At 47.5% G+C, this 21,691-nt stretch overlaps 1 protein-coding gene and 1 pseudogene across 1 annotated transcript; one reads left to right on the top strand and one right to left on the bottom strand.

The window, feature by feature from the left end:
* Positions 1 to 320: 320 nt before the first annotated feature.
* LOC120871934 (V-set and transmembrane domain-containing protein 1-like) lies at positions 321 to 20,598 on the bottom strand. Its single transcript, XM_040251965.1, has 8 exons — positions 20,379 to 20,598; positions 12,200 to 12,235; positions 8,978 to 9,016; positions 3,766 to 3,858; positions 3,636 to 3,663; positions 3,453 to 3,490; positions 3,316 to 3,347; positions 321 to 612 (listed from the first exon to the last, which is right to left on the bottom strand). Exons 1-8 carry the CDS (start codon positions 20,410 to 20,412, stop codon positions 493 to 495), a joined length of 420 nt encoding a protein of 139 aa, XP_040107899.1. The 5' UTR covers positions 20,413 to 20,598; the 3' UTR covers positions 321 to 492.
* LOC120872971 lies at positions 17,432 to 17,889 on the top strand (annotated as a pseudogene).
* Positions 20,599 to 21,691: the final 1,093 nt, after the last annotated feature.

Below are 21,691 nucleotides of genomic sequence, written 5' to 3'. Positions count from 1 at the left end.
GTCATCCTTAACTCCCTACGTGAATATTCCCAGTCCCACCAGCCTATAGATACAGTACGTATTCTTAGCCTATGATTTCATTCAAACCCTCCCTGGTGGCTCAGAGGGTAAAGAATCCACCTGCAATGCAGGAGACCCGGGTTCAACATCTGGGGTCCGGAAGATCCCTTGGAGAAGGAAATGGCAACCTACTCCAGTATTCTTGCCTGGGAAATCCCATGGACAGAGAATCCTGGAGGGCTACAGTCCATGAGGTCACAAAGAGTCGAACACGACTGAGCGACTAACACTTTCATACTAAAGGCGCACGCCAAGGCTTGTGAAAACTCACCCTGTAATTTTTGAGAGGAGGGGAAGCAAGAAGAGAAAAGTAATTCTATTATTATGAATAAATGAGCCAATGACACAGAGTCACCTGGATTTTCCCAAGTCCGGTCATCCCGGCCATGTTAATCCGTTCTCTCTTCCCAGAGAAAAGCTCTTCTCTCAGTCCTACACCTTCACCGTTGTGTAATCACAAGAACCTGGGGTCTCCTCGGCGGGGACAGAAGCTGCCCCGGACAGTGCGGTGGTGTTTAGCTGGGCGTAGGTCACCCCCTCGGGCTCTTCAGGCTTTGGGGAGAAGAGAGACAGGCTTGTAGAGCTGAGCGGTGCAGTAGGGTAGCCATGAGCCACACATGGCCATTCGACTTCAGACAAATGTCAACTAAATTCAGACTGAGGTGCTCAGTCTCACCAGATGCCTTTCAGAGGCAGCCGGAGGCTGTGACGTGCATGGGACAGCACAGCTATAGACTGTTGCCCTCATTGCAGGGAGCTCTGTTGGAAAGCACGTTCTAGGATGGCTGTGCTTTCGACTCTCGTAACAGGATACCAGCAATCAGTGGTAACTTGTGCTTATTAAAAATCAGTGCAAACATATGGTTTTCAGAATAAGAATTGCCCTCCTATATGCATAGCTACTGATAACATAGTATTGTATTTCAAAAAACGTTTTTGCTGATATATAATGTATATACCATAAAATTCCCCTGGCATAAGTGTACAGTTCTATGACTTTTAGTGAATTTGTAGAGTGATGCAACCATCACCACTGTAGAGTGGGAGAATATCTGTCGCCCCCCCAAAAGTTCCCTGGGCTTGTTTGCAGTTAACCCTTGCTCTCTCTGCCCTCCACCCCCACCCCAGCCATAAGCAACTACTAATTTTGCCTTTCCTGGAAATTTTATGTAAATAGAACAATTTCATATATAGTTTTTTGTATCTGACTTTTTTCACCTAGCAAACTGTTTTTGAGGTGCAGTCACTTCTCACCTATATCTGTAACTTCTTTCTTTCACTGCTGAATAGTATTCTATTGTATGGAGGTATCCCATCACAACATGACATTATCATAATATTATATTTATCAACAATGTGCTAATCAAGGTCATTAAGCCAACACTGAAAATAGCCCAGACTTAATCATTGGCATTTATTTTGTGATAAACTATGCCTTTCTATAACTTAATATTTCTATGTATCTAAATGAATGCAATGTACCTAAATATTTCTTTAAATGCAACAATGTTTAAATCTTTTACTAATGCTTTCTGTTTTGGCCAGTAGCTTGCAGAATCTTACTTGTCTGACCAGGTATTGAACCTAGGCCCTCGACAGTGAAAGCACCAAGTCTTAACCACTGGACCACCGAGGAATTCCCTGCTAATGCTCTTATTTAACTTGGTTTGGCTTCAAGAATGAGCCAGTGAACCTCTGTGCCCTGTGGGAAAAGGTATGAATTTTACTTGCTCCTGCTCTTAGATGTTATAATGCTCATTAATATTAAATCACAAATAAGCAGTATTTTAGGGGCTTCCCAGTGGCTCAGCAGTAAAGAATCCACTGTAATGCAGGCGACGCAGGAGACGCCAGTTCGATCCCAGGGTCTGGAAGATCCCCTGGAGGAGGAAATGATAACCCCCTCCAGTATTCTTTGCCTGGAAAATCCCATGGAGAGAGGAACCTGGTGGGCTACAGTCCATGGGGTCACAAAGAGTTGGACATGCCTGACTGACTGAGTATGCACCCAACAAGCAGTATTTTAAACAGAAGAAATTGATGGGTGTAAATTGATTAATATTTGTTAAATGAGGCTTTCATGCCACCCATTTGATACTTAAAATTTGCCGGAAACACCAATAAACCCTTTACGTTTATGACATCATTAGACTCTCACAGCCTTTTAACTGGGGATTTGGATTCCCCTTAGACATAGGAGGAACGAAGTGAAGAAGTGTTAGTCGCTCAGTCATGTCCGACTCTCTGTGACCCCGTGGGCTGTAGCCCACCGGGCTCCTCTGTCTATGGAGAGGGGTGGGTTGCCTTTCCCTTCTCCAGGGCATTTTCCTGACCCAGGGATTGAACCCGGGTCTCCTGCGTTGCAGGCAGATTCATCTACCATCCAGGCCACCAGGGAAGGAAGGGTCCAAATTATGCGGGCTTGTGTCTTGTTTGTTGAATTCCTATTGGAGTATATATAGGTGGCTTACAGTGTCTGTTTCAGGTACACAGTGACGTGAATCCGTTGTACATATACACGTATCCCGTCTCATGGGGGTTTTGTGATTCGTCTCAGACCACATGGTAATAAATAGTAGCTATTGGGAGCTGGAATCCAGCTACTGTGAAATTCAAAGCACCTATTTTTCTGTTTGTTTGTTTGCGATGTAACTGATATATAACCCTACGCAACTTTAAGGTGTACTCATGTTCATGTGGAAAAGGCAATGACAACCCACTCCAGTGTTCTTGCCTGGAGAATCCCAGGGACGGGGGAGCCTGGTGGGCTGCAGTCCATGGAGTCACACAGAGTCGGACACGACCGAGGTGACTTAGCAGCAGCAGCAGCAGCATGGTGATGTGATACACTGATATAGTGTACACCTTGGTAACACCTGCATCCTGTCACGTAATTATCATTTCTTTTTCATGATGAGAACAATTATGATCTAGCCTCCTAGCATCTTTGACGTATACGACAGAGTATTGCTGACTATAATTCCCAAGCTGTGCATTAGATTCCCAGGACTTATTCATCTACAAGTTGCCAGTTTGTTCCCCTAAATGTCATCTTCCCAGGTCCCCTACCCTCCCGCCCCCCCAGCCCCTGTTAACCTCCTATCTACTCTCTTTTAATGGGTTCCTCAGATGTTTTCAAACTCAATATCAAATGGCCGCATGAATATAACCAGCGTTTGAGCTAAGCCAAGAGGCAGACAGACCAGCCTCTGGTGGTACGTGAGTTCTTGGGTTATTCCGTAGGGGAGAACTCACCGATTCAGAAATCCTTTCCAGCGTGGGTACATCTGCATGTGAGTACAAGGAGACAAAACTCAGTTCTCAGACGGCAAGAGTCAGATTGTAGTCTTTCCATCCCAAGGTTCCTTGTGGTTTCATCCCAGATCACTTACCTGCATCCCTCTGCTTGTGCACTTTGGAATGGCAGGTTCTGCGAAAGAGACACGTGTTACAGTATGGGATTTGGAGATCTGGGGGAGGGGATAGGGCTGACAGAGGTGGGGCTGGGCCTAAGAGTCCACTGATGTGCATGGGTGGGAGTTATCGCAGGGCATGAGGTCTGTCAAATTATCTACCTCTTGACGGATTCTTCCTCTGATGAATCTATTAAAAAAAAAACACACAAGGAGGAATGTGTCTCCCTAAAGAATCCTTCACTTTAGTCCCCTTCCTCAGAGTGTGAAACCCGTGATGCTCTGAACTCACCTTGCTGAGTGCACCTGTAGATGAAGAAGACGGCGAGGAAGAGGAGAAAGAGGGAGAGGCAGCTGAAGGTGGCCACGAAGACGATCCTGGTGTCTGGAGGGAGCGGAACGGGGTCAAGAGTCAGGCTGGCTCCAGGAACGCACTGAGCAGCTTCACCGAAGAGTTACCAGGAGCCAGACAGCCTGGCTTCAAGACTTGGAGCTGCCACTCCCCAGCTGGACTGTCCAATCACTGAAGGGAATTTGTGTCATCTCCCTGAGCTTTTGTTTTCCTGATCAAAGCAAGGATAGCAACTGTGGCTGCTTTACCAGTTGGTCGAGAGAAGGAGTGGATCAGTGCCTACAGAGAGGGCTAGCACAGTGCCCGGCAGATGGCAAACACCCAGTAAACGTTTCATCCTCAGGAATAATACTTATTAACTATGAGCCATTAGCACTCATAAGTGTTTTCTCATTAAAACATTTTTTTGTATTAATTTTTTTTTTTTGCCACGAAGTTTGCAGGAGCTTGGTTCCCCAACCAGGGACTGAACCCAGGCCTTTAACATGAAAGCCTGGAGTCCTAACACTGGACCACCAGGGAATTCCCTGTACTTTCTCATCTTGACGATAAGTACACAAGGTAAGTTTGCCATCCCCATTTCATTCATACGTAAACCAAGTACCTGGAATTAAACTGAGTTCCCCAGAGTCACATGGCCAGGATGGGCTTTGGATGCTGCTATGTCTAACCTTTCTGGCCAGTCTGCCCCAAGGTTGGGGTAGCTCTGTGCTGACCCTAGGTGTGGACGTTCAAGAGAAGTGACATTCTGAACCTTTTCCAGGGAAGTCATAATCTGGTGAGAAACACATTTACCCAGGCTAACTGTAATGCTATGGAAGTAGAGACAAGTCCAGCAACAGATGGATCAAAGTCCAAGAATCATTTTCTCAAGGTAAGGAAGCAACCTCAGTGTCCATCGATAGATGAACAGATAAAGAAGGTGTGGTATATATACGCATGCACTCCCGATGCTGGGGGTCTGAGTTCAATCCCCGGTCAGGGAACCAGATCCCACAAGCCGCAACTAAGATCTGGTGCAGCCAAATAAATAAATGTTTTAAAAAAAACAAAAATAAAGTCATAAAAATAGAGAGTTAAAACAGTGATTGCTAGAGGCTTGGGGGTGGGGTACATGGGGAGAAGTTGGTCAAAGAGCACAAACAAGTTTCAGATGACTGAGGTCTGAGGATCTAATGGACAGCGTGAACCATAGTTGGTGGCACTGTAGTGTATAATGAAATTTACTAAAAGAGTAGATCTTAAGCATTCTCACACACACACAAAAAAGCAAATATATGACATGAGGTGAAAGTTTCACTTTCAGTGCAAGTCGCTCAGTTGTGTCTGACTCTTTGTGACCCCATGGACTATACAGTCTGTGGAATTCTCCAGGCCAGAATACTGGGAGTGGGTAGCCTTCCCCTTCTCCAGGGGATCTTCCCAACCCAGGGATCGAACCCAGGTCTCCTGCATTGCAGACGGATTCCTTACCAGTTGAGCCACCAGGGAAGCCCGTGACATTACCTGAGTTGAGTGACATGCAACTAACCCTGTAGAAGGATGGGGAGAATCCAACGTATTGTTGTTTACTCGATAAGTCATGCCCAACTTTGCGACACCTTGGGCTGTAGCCCGCCAGGTTCCGCTGTCCATGGGATTTCCCAGGCAGGAATACTGGAGTGGGTTGCCATTTCCTTCTCCAGGGGATCCTCCCAACCCAGGGATCAAACCCGAGTCTCCTGCGTCTCCTACATTGCAGGCAGATTCTTTACCACTGAGCTACCAGGGAAAGCCCCTATCCTGTATCAAATCATCCTATTGTACACTTTAAGTATCTCACCGCTTTCTTTGTCAGTGACAGCTTCATGAAACTGGTGGGGAGGGGAAGGAGGTGTGGGAAAGGGAGGTGAGGAGCGCTCCTTTGAAGAGAGCAGTGATGTTGAAAAACCCTGACTCGGAAGCGCTCAGTGTAGACTCTGACTCACGGTGTCGGCTGAGGAGGTTGCAGTGAGCAGGATCAGTCTCTCACACGGCACCCCACCCCCCACCCACCTCCCTCTGTAACAGATGCTGTCAGCGCTCCTCCGCCCTCGGTCCCCCAGATTCCTTTGCCATTCTTAGGCATGCTCGATCATGGTTTCTCCCCCTTCCCAACGTGAGCACATTGGTGTCTTTGTTGTTGGTGGTGGGGGGGGCCCAGAAAATGCCTTGGGAATCTAAGGGGCCCAGGGACACCCCTTTTCCAACAGCTGACATTTGTGGGAGCTGCGCATCCCCGTGGACTTGGAAAAGTGGGGCAGAAACACCTGTTCCTGGATGGCAGCAAAGGAACATCAGCCTTGCCTTATGCTCTCAACCCTCCCCTTGATGACCCTACAGTTTATCTCATGGATAAACTCAGTTCACTAGAAATGAGAAGTAAATGATTGCGAGACTGCCCACTGCCCGCTGAACTCGGTTTGCCCTGAGATGGCCACATATCCTGGCCAAATTTCACATCAACCATTTACACATTGCCAAAATTAACTTGCAGAAGGTCTGTGATACTGATCCAAGGCATCTGACTCAGCAGTGGGATACAGCTTGACACAGGGCATGAAGTTCCAGAAAGGAAGCCTGGCCTTGTGGCAAAGTTAGGGCATGAACTTCATCGTAGTCTCTGCCCAGGATTAGAGTAGAGGGTTCCTTTCTAGTAGCCTGGAGGCGCGTGTATGTAGGCTGGAGACAGCCTCTTGTTGTTGTCGTTTAGCCTCTAAGTCGTGTCTAACTCTTGCAACTCCCATGGACTGTTGCCCACCAGGATCCTCTGTCCACAGGATTTCCCAGGCAGGAATACTGGAGCGGGTTGCCATTTCCTTCTCCAGAGATAGCATGTCTGTGTTTAAAGACGTCTTACTCTGTTTAGCATTGCGGTGGTGTAAGTGTGAGCTCTGAGAGTGCATTTTAAGAAACAATATGCAGGGACTTCTCAGGTGGGCCAGGGGTTGAGACTCAGGGCTCCCAGTGTAGAGCTCTCCTGATTGGAGAGCTAAGGTCACAGGGCCGCTTGCTGTGGCCAAAAAACAGGAAATGATATACACGCCCACCATGTTGGCTATAGGAAAACAAAAGGAAAACAACAAGTGTTGGCAAGGATATGGAGACATTGGAGCCTACACAAATTCCTGACGGGCAGGTGAAATGGGTACAGTCACACTGGAAAACAGTTTGGCAGCTGCTCAAAAAGTTAAACACAAACTTGCTATGTGTCCCAGCGGTTACTGCTGCGTAGTAGATACCTGCCTAGGGGGCTTCCCAGGCGGCCCAGATGGTGAAGAATCTGCCTGCAGTGCCGGAGGCCCAGGGTCAACCCCTGGGTCGGGAACATCCCCTGGAGTAGGAAATGACAACCCACTCCAGTACTCTTGCCTGGGGAATCCCATGGACAGAATCCCATGGCGGGTTACAGTCCATAAGGTTGCAAAGAGTCAACATGACTGAGTGACTAAGACTTTCTCCTTTCAAATACCTGATTGAAAGCAGAGGCTCAGATATACGTACACCTATATTCACGGCAGCATTACTCACAATAGCCAAAAGGTACAAACCACCCAAACGTCCATCAGCTGATGAATGGATAAACAAAATGTGATCTGTCCATATAATGGAATATTATTCAGCCATGGAAAGGATGGAAGTACTGATACGTGTTGCAACATAGGTGAAACCTGAAGACACCGTGCTAAGTGAAAGAAGCCAGTCTCCAGACTTCAGTGTGGGGCTGCGTTTTATATGAAATGTCCACAATACGCAAAACCACAGAGTCAGCAAACAGTTTGGCAGGGCGTGTTGGGAGAGCAGGGAGCAAAGACTGACTGCTTAATGGAACTTAATTTGGGGAGTTAGCGTAGTGGGGATGGTACAGCCCTGTGAATGTGCCAAACGCCTCTGCCTTGCATACTTTAAAAGGGTGATCTTATGGGATGTGAATAATATACCAACTAAAAAAGAAAAGAAATGACAGAAGAGCTAAAAACACGAACGCTTCGACTTTCCATCTCCCGTTTCTGGCACGTCCAAGCTCTCCGACTCTATTAGGTTTCAGATCTCCCCAAGAAACCGAGGCACGCATTGTGTTCACAGAGCCAGAGTAGCACTCATTAGCCTGCTAATACTGAATAAAAATGCTTCGAAGACAAATACGTATTTTGCAAGGACAGGGTGCAGGAAATCTCTCTCTCTCTCTTTTTTTTTTGCCACGCCACACACATGGGATGGAACCAGTGCCCTCTGCAATGGAAGTGCGGGGTCCCAAGCACTGGGCCACCAGAGAATTTCCAAGGATGTCTTTTTAAAAATTATTTCTATTATACTCGCACAGACTCTAATGACAACCTTGAACAATTTTGATCCTTTGAAGCAGATTACAGGAAGGTTATGAGTTGCTGAAAGAAAAAATGATTAAGCATCTAGGTAAATTCCCCGTTTGTCCTGTGGTTAGGACTTGCAGCTTCCACTGCCAGAGGCCTGGGTTCGGTCCCTGGTCGGGGAATCGTGTGTTTGCGCCCAGTCACCAAGTTGTGTCTGACTCTTTGTAACCCCGAGGACTGTAGCCCATTAGGCTTCTCTGTCCATGGAATTTCCCAGGAAAAGAATACTGGAGTGGGTTGCCATTTCTTCCTCCAGGGGATCTTCCCGATCCAGAGATTGAATCTGAGTGTCCTACATTGGCAGGTGCGTTCTTCACCACTGAGCCACCTGGGAAGCCCAGGTCGGGGGATTAAAATCCCCCAAGCTGCATGGCACAGCAAAAATGAATCCTGGATGGATAAGCCCATTTCAGTCTAAACCTTCAGAAAGCCCTAGTTTTTATGAGAATTTCTGAGGGTAGAATCTTAGTCAATTCTTCATAGAAAACCAGTATCAGAAAAAAAAAAAATATTCACTGTTTTTTGAGAACTTGAAAGTTTTAGCAAGTCTTTGGTCATACATCGTCCCAAAGTATAGGCTCCACGGGTCCTGGTCCCATTCCCCAAACCAGTCATACCGACTCACCCCCGTTCTTCCCGAAACTCCACCATAGCTTTTCATCATGTAAAACAGCAGACGATGTACCTGGTGCTGTTATATTCACCAGTGTTTTCAGAGGTGGATATAATTGGGGGAAAGAAGTCCCTTCTGATTATATTACCTGTCTTTGCAGGGGTGGGTTTGCTTTCCTTTTGGTTCCCTAGAAAACAGGAAAGGAGAAAAGGAATCACAGTGTTTGTATGAGAACCTTGGGGAGATAAACCCTCATATTCTATTTACGGACTTCGTGCCCTCTTTGAGAAGCAGAGAGGAGAATGTTCTTTCTTTTTTTCCCATTCTCCAGGTGCTCATTGGGTCCCCAAACCCAGGCCAGAGCACTAGGTTAGTCTTTTTAATACTGCTGGAGCTTGGTATTATTTTAATAACAAAAATATTTATGAATGACACTACTAATTCCCCACCTTCCAATCATATCCCAGGAAAGAGCACCAACGTTTTACAAGTACTCTCTCCCATTTGGTAGATTACCGTTTCATGTTGATGATGGCTGGTTTTGCTGTGCGGAAGCTTTTTTGTTTGATATACTGTTGTTGTTCAGCTGCTAAGTCATGTCCGACTCTTGGTGACCCCATGGACTGCAACACTCCAGGCTCCCTTATCTCAGTTTGGTCAGATTCGTGTCCATTGAGTCGGTGATGCTATCTAAACAGCTCATCCTCTGTCGTCCCCGTCTCTTTTTGCCTTCAATCTGTCCCAGCATCAGGGTCTTTTATAATGAATTGGCTCTTCGCATCAGGTAGCTAAAATATTTATTTTTGCTAATTTTCTGTAGATAAGATCATATCTGCAAAGAAAGGCAGTTTTACATCTTCCTTTTCAATTTGAATGCTTTTTTTTTTTCTGTCTTGCCCAGTTGTTCCAAAGAAGACTTCCAGTATTACGTTTAATTGAAGTGATATGCATCTTTGTCTTATTCCTGATATCAGAGGAAAAGCTTTCAACTTTTCACCATTAAGTATGACCTTATCTGTGGGCTTGTTATATTGGCCTTTATTGTGTTGAAGTATGTTTCTTCTGCACCCAATTTATTGAGAGTTTTTATATTGAAATGATCTATTTTATCAAAATTGTTTACATATAAGATGGACATATGACTTTTATCCTTCATTCTATTAATGTGTGTATCACACTTATCAACTTGTATAGTGAACCATCATTGGGTACAAAGGAGACATCTCACTTGATCATGGTGTGTGAGTCTTTTAATGTAGTGTTAAAATTGATTTGCCAACGTTTTGTTGAGAACTTTCACATCTGTATTCATCAGGGATATAGGTCTATAGTTTTCTGTGTCCTTATCTGGCTCTGACATAAAAGGGATGCTGGCCTTGTAAAATGAGCACAGGAGTGTTCCTTCCTCTGCACTTTTTAAGAAGAGGCTGGAAAAGACTGGCGTTATTTCTGCCTTAAATGTTCGGTGGAATTCACCAGTGAAGCCAACCGGTCTCGGGCTTTTACTTGTTGGGAGGTTCTGATTCCTGGTTCAATCTCTTGATCTGTTAATGATCTGTTCCAGTTTCCCGCTCCTCCATGTTTCAGCCTTGGTTTGTAAACGTCCACAAACGTTCTCCCGTCTGTAGATACCACCGTGTCCGAGTTCTCCCAGACGACGACCAAGAGGGGCTGGAATCAGGTCACAGCCTTCTCCTGCGGTTCCACGGCTGGTACGAAAGCCTGTCTGCCTGCTGTCCGCCGCCCAGGCAGGTGACGCTCCTCCTGGCCCTTTGGTGTCTCTTTGGATCCCACAGCTCCCTCGAGGCACTTTTGCTCACGAATGGGTGCCAAATTTTAGTTGTTGGAGTGAGGGTACCAAAATAAGGAATGGCAGACCTCCCTGGTGGCGCAGTGGGTAAGAATCCGCCTGCCAACGCAGGGGACACAGGTTCGATCCCCGGTCCAGGAAGACTCCACGTGCTGTGCAGCAGCTAACCCCGAGAGTCACAGCTGCTGAGCCCAAGAGCGGCAACCACCGAAGCCCTTGCATGTTCAGCCCGTGCTCTGCTACAAGAGAAGCTCCCGCGATGAGAAGTCCGCACACCACAGCCAAGGATAGCCCCCGTTCACCCCAACTAAGGAAAGCCCGTGTGCAGCAGTGAAGACCCAGCACAGCCAAAAATCAATTGATTGATTATTTAAAAAAAAACACCACAGGCTCAACATGGAATCATTTGTGTAGACTGTGCTAGGGCTCAATACCTAGTCTAATTGAAGCTTTGAACCCCATGCCCATAAATGTCTTGAATAGTCAGTCGGGAATTTTTAGCTCAGCACCAGTGAAGTCACCTGTCACAGGGTCCCCTCCTTCCCCCAGAGGACCACCGGTTAATCTGCACGCAGACCGCTTTCTGTACTCCATCGGTGATGGTGGTGTTCAGTCGCGACGTGCGAAGTCACTTCAGTCGTGTCAAGCTCTTTGCAACCCCGTGGACTGTAGTCTGCCAGGCTCCTCTGTCTGTGGGATTTCCCAGGCAAGAATACTGGAGTGGGCTGCCGCTTCCTCCTCCAGGGGCTAGCAAAGCACGATTTGCAGTTATGCTCTGGGATGGGAAGGCAGCTTCTCAGCAGCAGGTTTCGTGGGCCCGTTTTACAGGGAGGTGCCCAGGGTCAGTGACATCACCTGTACAAAGGCACTGGCTCTCTGACTGCACCCAGGGGTCTTATGGCTGGAGGGAGCTCTGTGCTGTGTTTGCCAAACAAGACTAGCCTGTTTGAGAAATAACGAGGGGGATTGTCCGAGGTGAAGGTCAGAGAGAAAATACGCCCAGACCACCTGTCGAGGAGCCCGTGACCACCTTAGGCGGGTTAGCGGCTCAGTCCTGTCCGACTCCTTGTGGCCCCGTGGACTGCACCCCGCCAGGCTCCTCTGCCCATGGGGTTCTCCAGGCAAGAACACTGGAGCGGGTTGCCATGCCCTCCTCCAGGGGCTCTTCCTGACCCAGGTATCGGACCTGCATCTTCTGCCTTGGAAGGCGGCTTCTTTACCATCTGAGGCACCAGGGAAGCCCAGGCTCCAGGTGAGTGAGGAGGAATTCAGCCACCTTCCTGCTGAGGTCTGCCCTTTACTGTACCCTGTGACTTCCCCAGCATGAATGTCCCATTCCGGTCATCACATTGGCACATGAGGGTCACATTGCTGCTGCCTGCAACCCCTGAGCTGGGCAAGGCATGGAGGAGGGGTTTGGGAAGTTTCTCCGGAAAGAATTTGGAGTTAGACCCTTCATCTTGGTGACCACCAAAACCCTCCTAGAATTCAGAGGATGAAAGGGAAAAAGGTCATGAGACTCGGGGTGCGGGAACAGAGTCTAGGTGGGAGATGACTCACCATTATTTTCCTCATCTTCATTGCCCAGACAAAGCCCTGGAAGAGAAACACTCATGAGAGATGAATTATATGCTTGTCTTTTTCTTTTTAATTGAAGCATAGTTGATTTGTTGTGTTAGTTTTCAGCATACAGAAAAGTGATCCAGTTATGTGTCTAGATCTACAGATATACATCTAGACATGAGAGTGACTCGGGAGGTCTGGCCCTTGTTTCCACTCAACGGTGGGTGCAAAACACGAGCCCCCAGGCGTCACCAGCCAGCAGGGACGTGGGAGCCTGGCAGTGGGCGGAGCCCGCGTTAGCACGGCTGCGCTGACAGGCAGGAACCTGGTTTCCGGGTGGTCAGGCGGGCAGGGGGTGTCCCCAGGTCTCGCGGTCTCTTTTTAGTCCCTCTCTCCTTTGCTTTTAGACTAAAGTCATCTCAGCTCTGTTATCAGCCAGTCTCTGCTCCAGTGGTGACTTCCATTCTTCCTTTCTTTTTTTTTTTAAATAAGCACACGATTGCCTTAGATTCACTTTTCATCATGAAACCTTACTGAGGAGCAGGTGAAAACTGACGGAGGGGTTCTCTGTTTTTGACATATAAGATTGTATTAATGTGTACATGTGATGACTGGATGACGTATGTATTGTGCAATGACCACCACCGTGAAGCTAATTAACAAATAAGTCAGCTCACATGGTTACCTTGTGTGTGTGTGTGTGCGGGGGGCGGGGAGAATGTTTAAGATCCATTCTCTGAGCCGATTTCAATGTTATTAACTATTGTCACCATGCTGGACATTAGATCCTCAGAATTTATCTTTCTTTTTTAAAAAAATATCTATTTATTTTGTATTTGTTTCTTTGGCTGTGCTAGGTCTTAGTTGCAGCATATGAGATCTAATTCCATGACCAGGGATCAAACCCAGGCCTCCTGGACTGGGACCACGGAGGCTTAGCCACTGAACCACCAAGGAAGTCCTATCTTTCTTAATAAAGGACGACAGCTGACATAGGCAGAGAACTGGCTGCAGTGGAGACACCTGCCGCTAAGGGGAAGAGACACACTGGCGTGTAGGGTAGCTTGAAAAAGCAAAGGATAAAAGGATAGCGCCTTGAAGTCTTACTAGAATTCTGAGGTAGTGAGCTGTAGGCAACATAAGTAAGCATATTTGTCTGGAAATAATTGCAGTGAATAACTGCCAATCAGTGAGAATTTGACGGACTCTTCACATATGTCAGCCATGTACCCACTTATATTATCTAGCGGGCCCTTTACGACAACTGACATTCACCATCCAGCTACCCTCTCTGCCTGACTCAGCCAGGCATCATCCATTTAACATTTAGTATGGGCTCAGGAGAATGAAATAGCAACCTGCTCCTGTATCCTTGCCTGGAGAATCTCACGGACAGAGGAACCTGGAAGGCTGCAGTCCACAGGGTTGCAAAGAGTCAGACATGACTGACCTCAAACAGCAACAATGGACTTTAAATACACCACGTGGAGAGCTGCTCAAGTTCCAAGCTAGAAAGGGAGGAGGAGAGTGGCACCAGAATCTATAGTTCCCCAGAGAAGAGGAAGAATTACTTTGATGTTGTGACATAATAAGAAACACACTTGGTCTTTGTCCCTGTCCAGGTACAGAGCTCCCCAAACTCTTGAAATTCCCTGAGAGTTGTGAGAGGTAAAAGTGTCTTTTGTTATGTTAAAATAACTTTTGGAAAAGTCTCTAGGTAACCTAAGGATGGTTGCCGGTTGCCAGGGAAACAACCAAGTGATTAAAGGGTTGGAACTGTCAGTCTTACCCACCCCGTACCCCCAATCCCACCCCCAACCCCGACCTGCAGGAAGGGAAGAAGGGCTGGAGATTACCAATTGCCAGTGATTCAATCAATCACGCCTATGTCAACTAAAGAAATACGCACAACCTAAAAGTTGAGAGTTATGTTTTGTTCATCAGATATTCTTAGGACTTCAAGCCCAGGAAGCAGCATCTCAAGTAACCTTGAGAGAACTGCTGGGGGCTGTGGTGTGGGAAGGATATATATGAGTTTTGCAACAAAGGGCAGGAGGTCAGAACAAAACGTTACTGTTAAAAAAAAAGAAAATCAGATGTCTCCAGTTAAAGAATTTAGAGCTTTTCTCAGATGGGAAGATGCAAGCGTCTGGACTCACAGCAGTCGTCCCTTTGAAATGGACCTCAGCTGTCTGCAGCCAGTATCCCTGTTTCCTCATCCCTGAGTTCCCTCAGGGCTCACCGGGGGGAGTGGCTGAAGTCTGATGGCTGCTAGATGGCAGGTGTTCTTTCCTTCCTGAGTTCCCTCGGGGCTCACCCTCAAGTCTCTTCAGTCACTGATGGCTGCAACATCCCTTGTTTACTGATACGGCAGGAAATATTCCATTTCTCATCTATGTAGTGAAGCCTCCATAGAAACTCAAAAGGATGGGTTCAGAGAGCTTCCATGTTGGACACGTGGAGGCTTTTCGAGCGTGATGTGCTCAGAAGCCCTTTTCCTCATCCTTGGCTCTGTGCACCTCTTCCATTTGGCTGTTCCTGACTTAAATCCTTCTATGTACTGTGCCTCGTCGTTCATTTGTGTCCAGCTCTTTGTGACCCCATGGACTGTAGCCCACCAGGCTCCTCTGTCCTTGAGATTCTCTAGGCAAGAATACTGGAGTGAGTTGCCATGCCCCTCCGGGGCATCTTCCCAACCCAGAGGTCAAACCCAGGTCTCCCACATTGCAGGTGGATTCTTTACCATCTGACCCTCCAGGGAAGCCCGAGAACACTGGAGTGAGTAGCCTAACCCTTCTCCAGGGGAACTTCCTTGCCGGGAGCCTCCACAGGAGATCCCACCCATGACAGGGTCGTGTGGAAGAGAACTGTCAAGCAAGGCTTCAGAACTCAAGGGGCTCCCTAGGCTTTCTCGAGCATCTACCCCCAAACCAGAATCTGTCTGTTTTACTATTTCATGACTTTCACCAACTCCTCCGACATCAACAGGGGGCTAACCCTGACCACCTTTCTCTGGAGAAAATCAATTTAGGGCTATAGCTAACAAGTCTCCTGGACATGAGAAGAATATTTCAAATCAAACCCCCTCTGTTAGCATTCTAGCTTGCTCGGCAGGTATATCCAGACTCTTACAGCTACGCATGTGATTATTTACAGCCTCCCAACTGTGAGAGGCACGGAAAGCCTAAAACATAGAGCCTTTGAAAGAGTTAAAAGTTATTAGAGTAGTGCTAGTGCTGATGTAGGATTTCATTATTGGGCCAATGCTTGTTGCTAAGTTCCCATATCTCTTATCCACTGTGCACCCGGGAATGCATTAATTAACATGGTGAGAATGCTAGAAAAACAAGTGTAGCCTTGAATTTAACCATATCAGACTTTTGAGCTAATTGGTTCTTTCTTGTAACTCACTGCACCTTTGCTCTGTGAAAAATGTAACTCTGTTTGGCATTTTCTGAGGCTGACATAGATTAGAAATATAAAGAAAAAACACTTTGAGGGAAAATAAGTTTTCTGGTTAAGCAGCCTTTATCAAAAGAGGGTCATAAAATGTTCACAGGCCTCCAAGGCCAGAAGATACCATACACAACATCATTTGTGGAAAAGGTATGCAGAAAAATCCTGGTTTCGATAAGGGCAAAACTGCTGGAATGTTTGAGCTGACTCTGTATGACCTTGCATCTTTCATTTCCCTCTATGTATAAAGCAAGGTATAAAAGTACCTTTTGAAAAATAAAGTTTCTGGGCCTTGCTCGAAGAAGCAGCTTGGTCACCCCGTGTTTTTTCTTCTCTCTATCTTTTTTTCTCTCTCTCTCCCTCCCTCTCCCTCTTTTTTTCAGGCTGATCTCTTAGAGCATAGGGGCTCCCTGCATTCACTTATCTGCCCAGGTTTCTAAGACCTGAATGGGAAGACGTTCTGCGTCTTCACTCCCTCGGGAGACTGGGAGGGCACCTGTGGCCTCCGTGAACAGGGCAAACTTCTTGTCTTGAAGTTTTATTGGTTCTCTATGTAAACCAAGGAATATCAGCCTCTTTCTCTCCTCTATTTTCTTATCTTCAACATTCTTTCCTTATCTCTCTCTAAATCAATCGCCGACGCCGTTCCTCCTCCGGGTTTCCCTGGATCCTGCGGGGGCTGGACCCCGGCGCTTCCTGACCCAGGAATTGAACTGGGGTCTCCTGCATTGGAGGCAGATTCTTTACCTGCTGAGCTACCCAGGAAGCTCAAATTCTTCTCTAATAAATCAGTAATCTGGTGAATAAAATGTTTCTCTGAGTTCCATGTTCTCACAAGTTTGAGTTCTAGCAAATTGATGGACCCAAGGAGGGGTTCGTTAGAACCTTCCATCTGTAGCCAGTCGGACAGAAACACAGGTGGCCACCAGGGCTCGTGACTGGCCCCTGAAGTGGGAGGGAGGTCATCTTCTAGGATGGAGCCCTTAATCGGTGGGGTCTGACGGTATCTCCAGGTAGTTCATGTCACGATGGAGTTGAATTGCAGGACAAAGAGCTGAGTCAGCGGCTTGGTGGTGTGAAGAACCACCCCCTCCATATTCACACACATCGGAACTGGGCGCAGAGTCCTCACTGACGTCTGAGAAGTAAAACACTGCCTGCCACATCAGTAAACAAATGGTGTCACCACCATCAGTGATTGCACACAGTGAGCTGGTGGGCTCTGAGGCAACGCAGGAAGCAGAGAACGCCTGCCATCCAGCAGCCATCAGACTGCAGCCACTGCGAGCCCCGAGGGAGCTCAGGATGGGGAAACACAGGACGCTGGCCCCGGACAGCTGAGGTGTACATCCAGGAGTGACTTCAGTCAGCCCAGGCTCTTGTGTCTTCCCATACATAGAAAAGCACTAAATTCCTTAGTTTGAGATATCTGGTTTTCTTTTATTAGTAGTACTGTTTTGATGTTCAGACCACCTGTTCTTAGCTGCAAAATTCCTATCCATCCTGGCTCCTCCCTCGCCTCCTTGAAGCAGTTCTTTCAGAATTACTTGTGATGCTGTCTCTGGGGCTGGAAGTCCTAAGAGTATCCACTGAATAAAACACAACTCTCAGCTTTTATGTTGTGCAATTTTTTTTCAGCTGACAGTTTACACGAGGTCCTACAGGAGTCGGCTGGAACCCTAACCCAGTATGACTGATGTCCTCATAGGAAGTTGGAAGGACAGGCACTGTTGTGCGCCGGGTTGCCAAGACGCTCTTCCCCAAGTACCAGCCATGAGCCTGGCCACCCCACCTATTACCCTCGACCCAGCTGAATAGGATATATCTCTCAAAACCCAGAAGGCACAAGCCAGCCTGTTGGCCATCAGATCCTGGTTAAATGAGAGTACCAGCTTCAGTGCAATGACCCTTGCCGCCAAGGGGTTATTGAAGATCCTGCCTTGGTTCACTGGACCTGAGCAAGGTCAGCAAATGTCTATCCCAGCTTCAGGCCCACGCCCAGAGCCTGCTCTCAGGAGCTCTGCTTGGGACTGGACCCCTCCTCCTCTGGTTTTATGTTTTCAAAACTGACAGAGATAGGAAAGAAAAACTAATCCAGGAAGGAAAGTTGGATCGAACATTTAACATCTCATATTAATTCTGGCAATGATGACTGTATGTACTGTTGTTTAAATGAATCTATTAATCATTTAAAAATAATAATAATAAGAGGTTGGGAAGAGACCTGGAGACAGAACATGCAGAGGGAAGGTGGCCATGTGACTATGTGAGGATCTACAAGCCGAGGGGTGCTAAGGATTCCGAGTCACCTCCCAGCCAGGGTCGAGGAGGGAGGTGTGGAACAGACCCTCCCTCAGAGCCCTGAGGAGGAACCAACCCTGCTGACACCCTGGTTCTGGGCTTCTGGCCTCCAGAATGGTGGGAGAATAGATGTCTTAAGCCACCTGACTTCCTGTCGTCTGTCCCATCACTTCATGGGAAATAGACGGGGAGACAGTGGAAGCAGTGTCAGACTTTATTTTGGGGGGCTCCAAAATCACTGCAGATGGTGACTGCGGCCATGAAATTAAAAGACGCTTACTCCTTGGAAGAAAAGTTATGACCAACCTAGATAGCAGATTCAAAAGCAGAGACATTACTTTGCTGACCAAGGCCCGTCTAGTCAAGGCTATGGTTTTTCCTGTGGTCATGTGTGGATGTGAGAGTTGGACTGTGGAGAAAGCTGAGCGCCGAAGAATTGATGCTTTTGAAGTGTGGTGTTGGAGAAGACTCTTGAGAGTCCCTTGGACTGCAAGGAGATCCAACCAGTCCATTCTGAAGGAGATCAGCCCTGGGATTTCTTTGGAGGGAATGATGCTAAAGCTGAAACTCCAGTACTTTGGCCACCTCATGAGAAGTGTTGACTCATTGGAAAAGACTCTGATGCTGGGAGGGATTGGGGGCAGGAGGAGAAGGGGACGACAGAGGATGAGATGGCTGGATGGCATCACTGATGGACGTGAGTCTGAGTGAACTCCAGGAGATGGTGATGGACAGGGAGGCCTGGCGTGCTGCGATTCATGGGGTCGCAAAGAGTCGGACACGACTGAGTGACTGAACTGAACTGAACTGTTTCGGCAGCCCAAGGAAATAAGTGTAGAGAGGATGAGGTCCGTCTCTTGACTGCCCCATTTATTCTGTCCTGCAACTGGAGGTTTGGGGTATGGTGACCGGCAGCCGCTTCTCATGCTCACATGTCTGTGTGTAGGTGTGTGTGTGTGGGGGGGGGGATGAGAGTGACCTCAAAGGGAAGGGCTTAGCCCAGAAGAAGGAGGAAGGAACCCGGGGGTGGGAGGGCGGCAGACGGCAAGCCCTGAGGTCCTCCCCGCTGCCCCCTTCCTGAATCCGGCTCCACTCACAAAGGAGGAACTGGGGACTCAGTCGGGTGGGGCTGCCTTTCCAAAGTCTGGAGAGACCAGGCCAAGATTATAGTCTAGGGCTTCCTTCCTACAAGCTGAGGTCTGTTTGATCACCTTATGTTCAAGTTGAACATCAGGTTAAAATCAAGCTCAGGATACGGGTGGTCAGAAAATGTTCTTATCCACTGCTCCCTGCCTTTGTATCATGAAGTGAAGTGTAATTTGCTCAGTCCTGTCTGACTCTTTGTGACCCCATGGACTATAGCCCACCAGGCTCCTCTGTCCATGGGATTCTCCAGGCAAGAATACTAGAAGGGGTGGCCATTCTCTTCTCCAGGCGATCTTCCCAACCCAGGGATCGAATCCAAGTCTCCTGAATTGCAGGTGGGTTCTTTACCATCTGAGGCGCCAGTGAAGCCCCACCTTAGTGTCATAGGGAAAAACAACTCTGACTCCATATTGGATCTGTTTCCTTTACTTTAACCTTGGTTTTTTTTTTCTGTTGTTTTTGCTACAAGTTAAGCACTAAAGGGATGTTGCCTGCACACTTAAAGTATACATACTGGCTCTTCCCCATGAACCCTGCTTCTCATGCCTGAGTCTTGAGCTAGAATACCTTTGCTTAAGCTCACAGGAAATATCCTGACCAGGCCCACCTGTGAATGGCTGCAGGAAGGAAGAAATTAACACATCCCTTCTGGATTCTGGCCAGAAGTATGAAATATTTGCAACAATCTCTTGCCTTTTTTAATTTCACCTTCTCACAGCCCCCTCTTTGTTTTATGTAAGGAGCATCCAGACCCTCGGCAAGATGGTTCTTTGGCACATTAGTCCACCATCTTCTTGGTCGGCTGGTGCTATTTTTTTCTCCAACAACTCGTCTTTCAAGTTACCGGCCCATCATGCAGTGAGCAGTACAAGCTTGGACTCAGTAATAACATGTCTTTTCTGTAACCCTTGTTCATAACCAAACTCACAGACTTTCACACACTGTAGATCCTGCCTCCCATATGCCAATGGGACATTCAAGGCAAGATGGTGGTACGTAAATGATACAGACATGGAGGTCCCACTTGAGCTGTGCATTATGTGAGCCAAGTACGCTGAGGCTGTTACCACATGTCTCTGCTTCCTCATCCCTTATGTGCAGGCACCAAAACCAGGGCATGCAGATACCACAGCCTGCAAAACTCTGACAGGTCGCTTGTACCCAGTAAATGGAAGCCATCATTTCTGTACTTGCCACGTTCCCCTTGGTAACCTCCACTACCCAGTAAATATTCTCACCCTCAAACCCATCTGTCACGGCCCCGGAGGCTCACCGAGGCAAAGCAGGGACAGGAATTCCGTGATCATGATGTCCCTTCTGTCCGGACCAAGATCCCGCCTTCAGTTCTGCAGTTCAAAGGAAGAGTTGGGACTGGACAATCACAGCCCCGCCTTGCCCTCTCGGTCCCGGGGACGTGTAGCCAGAGGTTTTGCCCTGACCCTTGGCTCCTCCACCATCTGGTGCACAGTTTCCTTCTCACAGCTGACTCAGGAAGCCAGAAGCCACCAATGACAGCATCCTCCTCGTAAATCTACTGTGTCTGGCTCCGCCCACCCTGAGATCCCTCCTATCCTGTCTGAAGTCCGGCCCAAGACGTTTTCCTTTAAAACAGTTTGTCTTTTCAGAGAAGGAAGAATACCCTGAGAGATCCTTTCTATGTGGACTCTAAAAATAAATGATAGAAATGAACTTACAAAACAGAAAGAGATTCACAGGCTTAGAGAACGAACTTATGGTGGTGGGGGGCTGGGGAAGGATGAGGGGAGGAGTAGGTAGGGAGTTTGGGATGGGCACGTACACACTGCGGTATTTTAAATGGATAACCAATGAGGTCCTACTGCAGAGCACAGCGAGCTCTGCTCAGTGTTATATGGGAACTTGGGAGAGAATGGATACATGTATATGTACAGCTGAAACTATCACAACATTGTTAATCGGCTCTACCCCAATACAAACTAAAGAGCTTAAAAAAAAAAACTTGTCTTTTAAATAAGTTTACTTTAATTTTTAAATTGAAGTATAAATGACTTATATTAGTTTCAGGTGTACCACATAGTGATTCGGTAGAGAAGGAAATGGCACCCCACTCCAGTACTCTTGCCTGGAAAATCCCATGGACTGAGAAGCCTGGTGGGCTACAGTCCATGGGGTCGCAAAGAGTTGGACATGACTGAGCAACTTTCCTTTCCTTTCCTTTCCTATACTCTATTAAAACTTACGACTGGGACTTCCAGTGGTAAAGAATCTGCCTTCCAATGCAGGTACATAGGTTCCATCCCTGGTAAGGGAATTAGGATCCCACATGGGGCAACCAAGCCTGCTTGCCTCAACTGGAGAATCCGTGTGCCGCAATTAGAGATGCCCGAGTACTGCAACAAAGACCCAGCAGTCTAAATAAATAGATTTTCTTAAAGTTTCTACAAGATAGGGCTTCCTTGGTGGCTAGGTGGTAAAGAATCCACCTGCCAATGCAAGGACGTGGGTTCAGTCCCTGGCCTGGGAAGATGCCACATGCCTGGGTACCACAGCTACTGAGCCCATGGACCACAACTCCTGACGCCTGTGCACCCTGGAGCCTGTGGTCCA

Source organism: Oryx dammah, unplaced genomic scaffold (assembly GCF_014754425.2).
Source record: "Oryx dammah isolate SB20612 unplaced genomic scaffold, SCBI_Odam_1.1 HiC_scaffold_13, whole genome shotgun sequence".
Taxonomy (NCBI): Eukaryota; Metazoa; Chordata; class Mammalia; order Artiodactyla; family Bovidae; genus Oryx; species Oryx dammah.
This window is presented reverse-complemented; position numbering and strand designations above follow the sequence as displayed.

Coding starts and splice junctions, on each gene's coding strand:
- LOC120871934 (XM_040251965.1), bottom strand. CDS start 20,412: ATGATCACGGAATTCCTGTCCCTGCTTTGCCTCG. Junction 12,236..20,378: donor CCTGTCCCTGCTTTGCCTCG/GTGAGCCTCCGG, acceptor TTTCTCTTCCAG/GGCTTTGTCTGGGCAATGAA. Junction 613..3,315: donor TGGAAAGGATTTCTGAATCG/GTGAGTTCTCCC, acceptor TTCTCCCCAAAG/CCTGAAGAGCCCGAGGGGGT.